This window comes from Dermacentor albipictus, chromosome 9 (assembly GCF_038994185.2).
Source record: "Dermacentor albipictus isolate Rhodes 1998 colony chromosome 9, USDA_Dalb.pri_finalv2, whole genome shotgun sequence".
Lineage (NCBI taxonomy): Eukaryota > Metazoa > Arthropoda > Arachnida > Ixodida > Ixodidae > Dermacentor > Dermacentor albipictus.
Window position 1 is genome coordinate 87,774,876 of NC_091829.1, and position 8,684 is coordinate 87,783,559.

Sequence of the window (8,684 nt, forward strand, 5' to 3'; positions counted from 1 at the left end):
ATAAACGTCATCGCGCCGACCTTTCGCCAAAAAAATCGCGCGCGCCCTTTCCGTCCCGGCCTCGCCCTTTCCCCTGGCCTCTCGTCTCGGGTCGTGCAGTGGTGCTTGAATGCCGTAAACAAGAGGGCGGCGCGACGTAACGCACCGGCCGCGCCGGTGCACCACGTGACGCAACTTGCGGGCAACGCGACCGCGCCGTGACGTCAGCAGCATCTGACCCCGCGCCTCACAGACAACCGCCTTCGGCTCTGCTAATTATGACCCGACTGTCAGTAAATGCGTCGAACGTACGTCATTTTGCTCCAAGGTGCTGCGTATTCCGGTGGAGCAAAGTGGAGGTGGTTGAATGATCGTGCGGGCAAATAAATAGAGTTGGCGTTAACGCGTTACATCTTTTTTTTTAACTTAGAAACGAATTAATTGTACTAGCTTTCCTAAAGTACTAGAGGTTCCCAGAAAGTGCTCTCGCTAAATCAGTATTATGGGTAAATGTTCGTTGCATGTAAAAAATTGACTTTATATAATTATTTCTGGGTTCCTGCAACGAAAACCCACTGCATATAATTTCTGATCACGGAATAACAAGGTAACGTGCTTTACATACCATTACGCTTTTTTTTGGCAACACTAACGCGTTCTCTTAATTTGTGAGCGACGTGTGCGGGGCGTTACCAACGGTATATTACAGCATAACTGAATGCAGAATTACAGCGTAATTACACTATAATTAGTGTACGCTCACTCATAACGCACTTTTATTTCTTTACCCAGTACATACTCAGCTCGCCGACGAGCTGCCGCTAATACCGCGAATTTAAACGTGGAAAAAAAAAAAACTCGCAGACGTCGCGCGTGCACATATGGCCATCGCGCGACGCGAAGCACGAACGACCCGACACATTCCGCTCGCCCCGAGCGACTGCGCGACACGTGTGAACCGCGGTGTGAACCAAGCCTTTCGGTCGTACACATTTCGCGCTACGGAGCGCGCGCGCACACCAACTCGGAGATGCACGTTTTCGGCGCGAATTCACGGCATTTTTTCATAACGAGTGGCATGCACACGCTTATACCGCGGCGAACTGGGACCGTGACGGCGAAAAAGTAGTTTCACGAGAGATGGATTTCACCCAAATCGCTATCCGCCTAGAACACGCATTTACGTCATCATGCAAGAGAGTGATTTGAGAGAGGACTTCTTCGTGAGGTACGAGAATCCTTCGTGGTAAAGCGCTTTGCTTGTAAACTATACGTACCCGTGTCCAACGTTTCTTGCGCGCGCTACAGATTTACTATGAATATATAATCGCCCACTGGACAACCTTTCATGAAGTTATTGCGCTAAATCCTTGCTAGCCTTCAAAGTAAAAGGTACCCTTAAAGAGATGCGTGGAAGTACGATCTATACATGACGAAGCCCTTTGTGTGGGTTCGTACGTGCGTGCGCCATTGTGAACGCTTGTCGGGTGACGCAAGTGTTTTTTTTTTTTTGCCAGCAGGAAATGACATCGCATGTATATACAATTTCGTAACCTCTTGCGTCTGCGCAGTACCTGTACCGTGTGACATTTTAAGCTGAATCTCTATGGTGACACGTCGTGCTTTGAAAAACATGTCGCTATACAATTTCATAACGTGTCTTTTTTAACTTTGCGTCAGTATGTGATATGCGAAAGATTTTTCGTGCTAGTCATGTAAAAAAGGGCTGAACGCGGAACCATATTTTACTGCCAGCATTGCCTCGTTTATTCGTGCCATTAAAGAAGAAGAAGCTATTTTTGCACACGGCAATTACTTGCAGTGATAAACACATGCAAGAAGAAGAAAAAAAAAGAAAGCAGCCTCGTGACGTATACAGTGGTTAGGATTCTCAGTTTGAAAATTTAAAAAAAGCGTTCTATTATAGGGTGTATAAGCGCGACTGAACGAGGACGTAGAAAGAAACAGACACACAGAGACAGCGCTTCTCTGTTTCTGTGTATCTGTTTCTACTGTCCTACTACTACTACTACTACTACTACTACTACTACTACTACTGCTGCTGCTGCTGCTGCTGCTACTTCCATTCTACTAGCCCGCCAACGTGTCTTAACCATCGTTCAAATATAGGCGGCAATTCACTTTTTTCTCCTTTCACCTTAACGTCGCATTTCTTTCCTGCCTAAAGCGGGATCGCAAAACGAGTGAACAACGGCAGCTCCCATTTCTAAGCACACAACTGCCGAGTAAAAGAAGGCTTTAGAAGCGTCCGTCACCGTTGCTCAACGTCGCTCGAAAGAACTTTCCACACAACGGCTACCGAACCCGACCGACGTCGCCCGATACGCGCGCCTAGCCCCGGACAGGGGGCCGAAATGAAATAAATGTTTCTCTCTCTCTCTCTCTCTCTCTCTCTCTCTCTCGAAACAAAACGCGGGGCGAAATACGGGAGCTCGACGCGACGCCGGGTTTTCGGAAGCCACCGATGCGCCGCGAGAACCGGCGGAGGAGTGCGAGGGGGAAGAGGGGTCGCCTCGCAATGCACCGCCCCCTCGCGTGCGCCGAACACTGAACGCGCCGCCGAGCGGGCAGAAAGGTCAGCGGACCAAATAAGCGCGCGCTCGCAGCACAAGCGGACGCGGGGCCCCTATGGAAAGAAAGAAAGAAAGAAAGAAAGAAAAAAAGAAAGAAAGAAAGAAAGAAAGAAAGAAAGAGGCGAACCACGAGGCACTGGGGCTTCTAGTATTATTTGTGTTTCGTTTCGTTTCCCCTATTATACGCGGCGGGACGCGCTATTCTCCGAAAGGCCAGAGTGCAACGACGACGTTTCCTCCGAGCCTGCTTCTCTGGCGTCGAGCGTGCGGCCTTCGCAAAATGCGGGATATCGAAATAAGCATGCTGCGCGGGAAAGGGAGGCACGAAAGCGAACGATATAAGCACTGCAGGCGGCCTTGCGCGCTCTGTTGCGCGACCTTTTTTTTCGGCGAACTCCCCCTCCTTCCCGAGGTCGCGACCTGTTTAACGGTCGCCAACTGGGGAGAGGAAGGGAAGAAGCAACGGGGAAAAGGACGCGGGTGGGGAAAAAGAAAAACGAGTGCTGGAGGCACGGCTCGGGCAAACCACAGAGCATGGCCTCAGAGATCGGGCCACGGCGCGCTGACCGATCCCGGAGCCCATGCACGAACTTCCCTACAAAAAGATTACTGGGATGGATGAATGTGATGACAGCGAGCTTGAGACAGCGGTATAAAGTAGTTTGGGCTGCCAGCGTAAACTTACTGTCACTAAGCAGGAAAAGTTCTTGCCGGAGAAACGAAGTTCGAATTTGGTCGTTTATGAGCTTGGCGCGGATGCCTCAGCGCCGGGACGTCAGAGTGACGCCACAAATTTCAAGAGTACTTTGTCGCACTTACGTCGCCGGAACACGAGACGCACAGGAGCAGACGCACACAGCGCACCGCATCTGCACCCGTTTTGGAGCGGGAAAAAGTTTTCGAAACTTGCTTAAAACAAATGACTGCGGACGGTGACAAAATCAATGAGGTCACAAAGAGCTGAGGCGGGTACTTCGAAGGCGGCGTCTTCGCCTGCCTGGTTTCTGCGAAGTCTTCGGTCGCAGTAAGCGCAAGCCGTTTGTATACTGCGCGCAATAGACTAATACAGCTAAACTTACTGGTTCTATCTTTACTGGCCCTTCTAACTGATCCGTTTCTTGCTTCGCGATTACCGAAGGTGACGGATTGTTTATTCTTGCTAGGCATTTCGCACGCATTTGCAAGTTTCTCACTAAATAGTGCCGGTGTACGAGGCCGGGTCTTAGTGTTAGTAGAGCGAACTCTTTTTCTTTTTTTGCGACGACATACTTTTTTTTTATTTCGTTGTAGAGAAGTGTAAATAGTTTCCTTAATTCCTGACACTGTATCCTCTCTCCCTCTCCTTTTTATCCCCTATCGCCGTTCTCTCAATGCTGACTTGTTGACCACCGTTTAGGCGTCGACGGAAGCAAATATTCATCTCACAAGTTGTTGGCAGCACTGTGGAATCTGCGCGACTCCTCAGCCAATAGGACGGCGGAATGCCCCTCTATGTGTGTTCATCCGCGCCGAGTAGTCTGCTCAACGCCACAGTTATTCACGGTATGTATGTGAAGGGCATGCGCAAAGGTCCTAACAAGTCACGTGTCGCCGTAACGCATAATGTACAAAGCAAAAAAAAAAGAAAGAAACCTAATCCCACTGATACTCAGACAGTTACGTCCGGAACTACATTCCACTGCGCAAGGATATTACCCGTGTAGGCCTCGTACCTCCGGCAGCGCTGCAAACTAGTGAGATAGGGTATAGCCTTACAGTGCGGTCAGCAGTAAGTACATATATACCACGACCACTTACTGCTACTACTGCTACATAGCTTCTTGCTAGGAAAAGAAAGAATAACGGGAAACTGGCAATGGTAGGTTCTACAAAAATAAATAAAGGAAGGGTGTATGGCATCGAGGGCGGTCGGATTGGAGTGCATCGGCGCGACCTCTCGTACTTCAGAAGAGGCGACGAACAGATAAGGGAGAGCACTCGATAAGCAAGCGACTACCGACTTGCAGAGCTGAACAAACTTGTTTTCGCGGGCTTTTTCTCTTTACGTTTCGGCTTCCCGAGCTTATCGTCACCAGACGCCCTGTTTGCACAAAGGGTAAACGAGGAACATTCGAAAAAGGTTAAAAAAACAAAAACATTCCGACATTCGCATCTGGAATAAACAAGCTTCATAAGCCAGGTTACCAGGAAATGGAGCAACTCCCACAAACCGGAAAGTAAAAAAAAGAAACGGAAGGCAGCATGAACGATAAACGCAAAAAAAAAAAGACGGGGGGAGGGAGGGGAGAGAAAAGAAAAAGTAAAAAAGAAATTGACGTTAAACAACATCGAGTCGCCGCCCTTCAGCACTGAAATGAGGCTTGAATGCCACAGGGAAGGACGAGTTTCCTGTGAAACGTAATAGTTCGAGCTTGCAAAACAGACGTGATTAAAAATTTTTGCTGTTTAACGTCTCAAATGTTCCATAGTGGGAGACGAGGCAGATCGTAGTGGGGACCCCGAATTAATTTCGACAGCCTGGAGTTCTTTAATGTTTACCCAAAGCACGGTACATTAAGGCTTTGTTTTCCGGCCCCACAGGATTGCGGTGGCTGAATAGCCACCGCAACGGGTGAAATCATGCGCGACTAAACCCAAGCCAGAACAGGCATCGCAGCCACGCATTCACTGCACTTTCTGAGCGGCAAACTTCCACGGCACGACAGATGGGACCATAGCCACGAGCGACAGCGCAAGACAATTTCGTCGTCTGCTACCGCCGGCGAAAAAACAGACGGCGGCCGCCCACGGCCAGACGACACCGACACCAGCGCCGCCGTTTCCCCGGCCGCTGCCTAGCGACGCGCGTGCGTCAGCCCCGGGGTCTGAGCCCCGCGAAGGACGCCGTGGCCTCGTGACCCGTCATCCCACGGTTCCGATCAGCGGCGCCCTGCATCCGATGAACGAGAAACACAAAGAAATGGCGAGACGCAACACAGCGGCGAGAGCGCGACCCGCATCTTGCGAGGAGCACGGTGGGCTAGCTTTTTTTTTTTTCACAGGGTCACAAGTACGCCAACGGTGGTGGCAATCCACTGGAATAAGCGCGACAGAAATGGGGCGTTTCGGCACTTTCACCCAGGCAATGAAAGATATAGGAAATCAAGAACACACGGGAAAGGAGCACATATTGGACTATATTCTACAATACGTTCCTTGGCGTTAGGTCGCTATACTGTTGCTCAATTTATGCAAAGTTAACTGTAAACTTCCTTTGATTCCGTGTGCGTCGCGAAGGGCACCGTGCAGTAGACGGTCATCGAAAGATTTCGACGACTTATTGCTTCCTGAATGCACACCAAAATCTAGCTCGTCGCATATGGTTGCTTTGTTGTTTCTTCGCGCTTAACGGAAAGTATGCAGGATGTCAACATCACAAGCAAGACTAGGCGAACAACCGTGGCTAAAGGCTACCGTCTATTAAGTATAAACCCCATGCAAGTGATCAACTGCGCGCGACAGCGACAAGCGATGCGGTGGAGATGGCTGTCGCGTTCGCTCGTCACCTACAAATCGTACCCCATGCAAGCGACGATTTCGAGCGACGTCTCCCCTGTGTTGCCGATATGACGTCAGCAAATACGCGTCGAAACTAGCGTGACGCGTGCTTTATCAATTTAAGTTGATGTATTTTACTGTAAAAAGCAGCATGAGATTTCTGACGGTCTTGCAGTAGGTCCTTGTTCTTGCACGTATAAAAATTCAAACGTTCGCTCTTTCCGTACGACAAGTGGTAGTATTTCAGTGACGTACATCCAGTTCCGGCTTCGCACTATTGACTAGTCGATCATAGCACTCCCGGGCAACGAGCGACAAATTCTAGATTTCCAGAACCGTCGCGCACAAAATCACTCTCATGGGGTTTAGCCTAACATCGGCAATCCGTGTTTACACGGCCATGGAATGCTTTCTGCCGGTGAACATAGCGCAGTGACGCTACATCTAGAAGGCGCCGCAACTTTGAAGCCGCCGTGCAGAGCCTCCGACAATATCGCTTGATGCGTTCACCGAGTTTGCCGGCTACAATAGGTGAAGAATGAAGTGCTTAAAGCAGTGACGTCCGAAAATGCGGAACCCTTCGAAAGCTCGTGGCGCGAACGTAAGAAAAAAAAAGTCAAACAAGTAGATACACACAAAGTGCTAGCAGACGACACGGAAAACCCAGCAAAGTCGGCTTTGCGAAATCCATATTGCAAGCGCAGAAGCCACGGCACATTTAGTTCACCTGGCCCGTATTCAAAGATCGCAAGGAGACACGTTCGAAGCGTGTTCACTTCGAGCGAGTATTGCGTAAAAAGTGCAACTGGAGGGAACGAAAAGTGTGCACCGACAAGGCCAAGTTGCCGCAGGGGGGAGAATGCGCACTTTGGCTTCGGCAGACCAACGCGAGCATTTTGTTCTTTCTTCCTTTCCTGCAAGCGTGGGTGTCCCCGCGCTCTAGCCACGAACCGCCACGGCCGGCAGACAAGGAGCCGTGCAGGCAGCTAAAACCGTGCAGCGCTGTGGAGGCTGGCGTCGCGCAACAGCTCACAGGCCTTCGTTCGTGCCGGCGAAATCAACTTCGGCGGCCGTAGTTTGTGACGCTGCGCTGCACGCATGCACGTGCGTAAGCGGGGGAGGAGGACACGTTCGAGGGGGGGTTGCCGCGGGCCACCCACCCACCCACAGAGCGGCGGCGCGTGAGATTTCTGGGAAGGCAAACCTCTGCCGAGGCCGTCGTGGGCGTTCGTTCGCACGAAGCCAGCGAACCAACCCCCGGCGGCGATACGCACGCTTCCGTTCTGTGCACCGACGTTGGCTCGATGAAAAGAGGCTCGCGCTGCGTTCACGCTGCAGCGCTTTCAAGAAGTTCACGAACGCCCACTCGGTGCAGCACGGAACTGGAAACCGCCCCGGGGGAGTTGCGAACACGGGGCACGAGTCGGCGCGAAGATGTGCCTGCGACGTGCTTGAGAAATGACACCGTCCACACCGTATTCGCATGTGCGGGGGGGCCTGTAGGATGCATTAGGAAAGGCGAAGCGTACCCTACCAAAATACCTCGGCGGCTCGGTTCCCGATCGACGTTGCTCGCGCACGGCACTACGCATTCCGCGCAGCGGTCCTTATTCGAGGACCAAAGCTAATGAATCGGTCGAGAAAGCAAGAAAAACCGCACCCGAGATCCGTTTCGGGGCTCCCACTCCAAACACGCACAGCAGAAGTCGGTGACGTTAGACAGGAAGCGCAGATCGTCAAGGGCCACTGATACACCTCGATACCAGCTCGGCGCCGAAGTAGCGCAAACAAACGCCACAAAGGTAGCACGCACCGAAGGCGAGCGCTGGGGAGAGCTCGCATGCCAGCGGACGCGCGTGCGTGGGCTCCCGTGCTATTCGGTGTCGCCGAGCTCGCTATTCGCTCACGCGTGGGCGCGGGCAACGGGGCGCCCTTTGTTGCAAGCGGCGCGGTTACGTGCGTCGTAGCAGTGCGTTCGAGCGAACATACAGCCTGGCTCAGTCCCGAAGATCCCGTCAAATCGCGTTGTCCTTCGTCGAAAACGGCACGGTGGACCGGGGGACGAGTACACGTTCCCAACTCGCACTTCCACACTTCGGGCTCTTAGCGACACATCAACCCGAGCTCCCAAGCGCGACGCTACGCGCGTCGACGAACAATAAAAAGGGAGAAATACGAGGGCGACCAGCACGAAACAACCGAGATCGCCGCGTTATCAGCGGCGACTGACCTGTTGCGGTGCAGCAGCACCATCCGGTCCTTGGCGAGCCGCAGTCGTGCCGAGAGCGTCTTCTTGAGCGCGGCCACGGTGCACTGCGGCTGCAGCTGGAGCTGCATGCGACCCCCGGTCGTGGTGTGTACGCTGATCGTGATGCGGGGCTCGCCGCTCTCGGTCGACATCATGGCCGTCGTCGTGCTCACCGCCCGCTTGCTCGAAGAAGTGCCGGCGACGACGGGCTCCAGCACGGCACCTGCTCCTCGGCCGCGCCTGCGTTGGCCCGATGCTGCCCACGCTCGAGTGTATTTTTTATCTGCTCATCGCTTCCGCCGAGCGCTTCCTCGGCCGCGTGGGTG

General features: G+C 52.4%; 1 protein-coding gene across 1 annotated transcript in view; it reads right to left on the minus strand.

Annotated features, from left to right (window-relative positions):
- The window catches only part of LOC135908935 (midnolin-like), a 31,149-nt gene extending 22,465 nt beyond the window's left edge, over positions 1 to 8,684 (minus strand). The window contains exon 1 of the mRNA XM_065440802.2: positions 8,341 to 8,684. Coding sequence (XP_065296874.1) covers positions 8,341 to 8,513 — 173 coding nt within the window. The 5' untranslated portion in view covers positions 8,514 to 8,684. The remainder of the gene's footprint in view (positions 1 to 8,340) is intronic.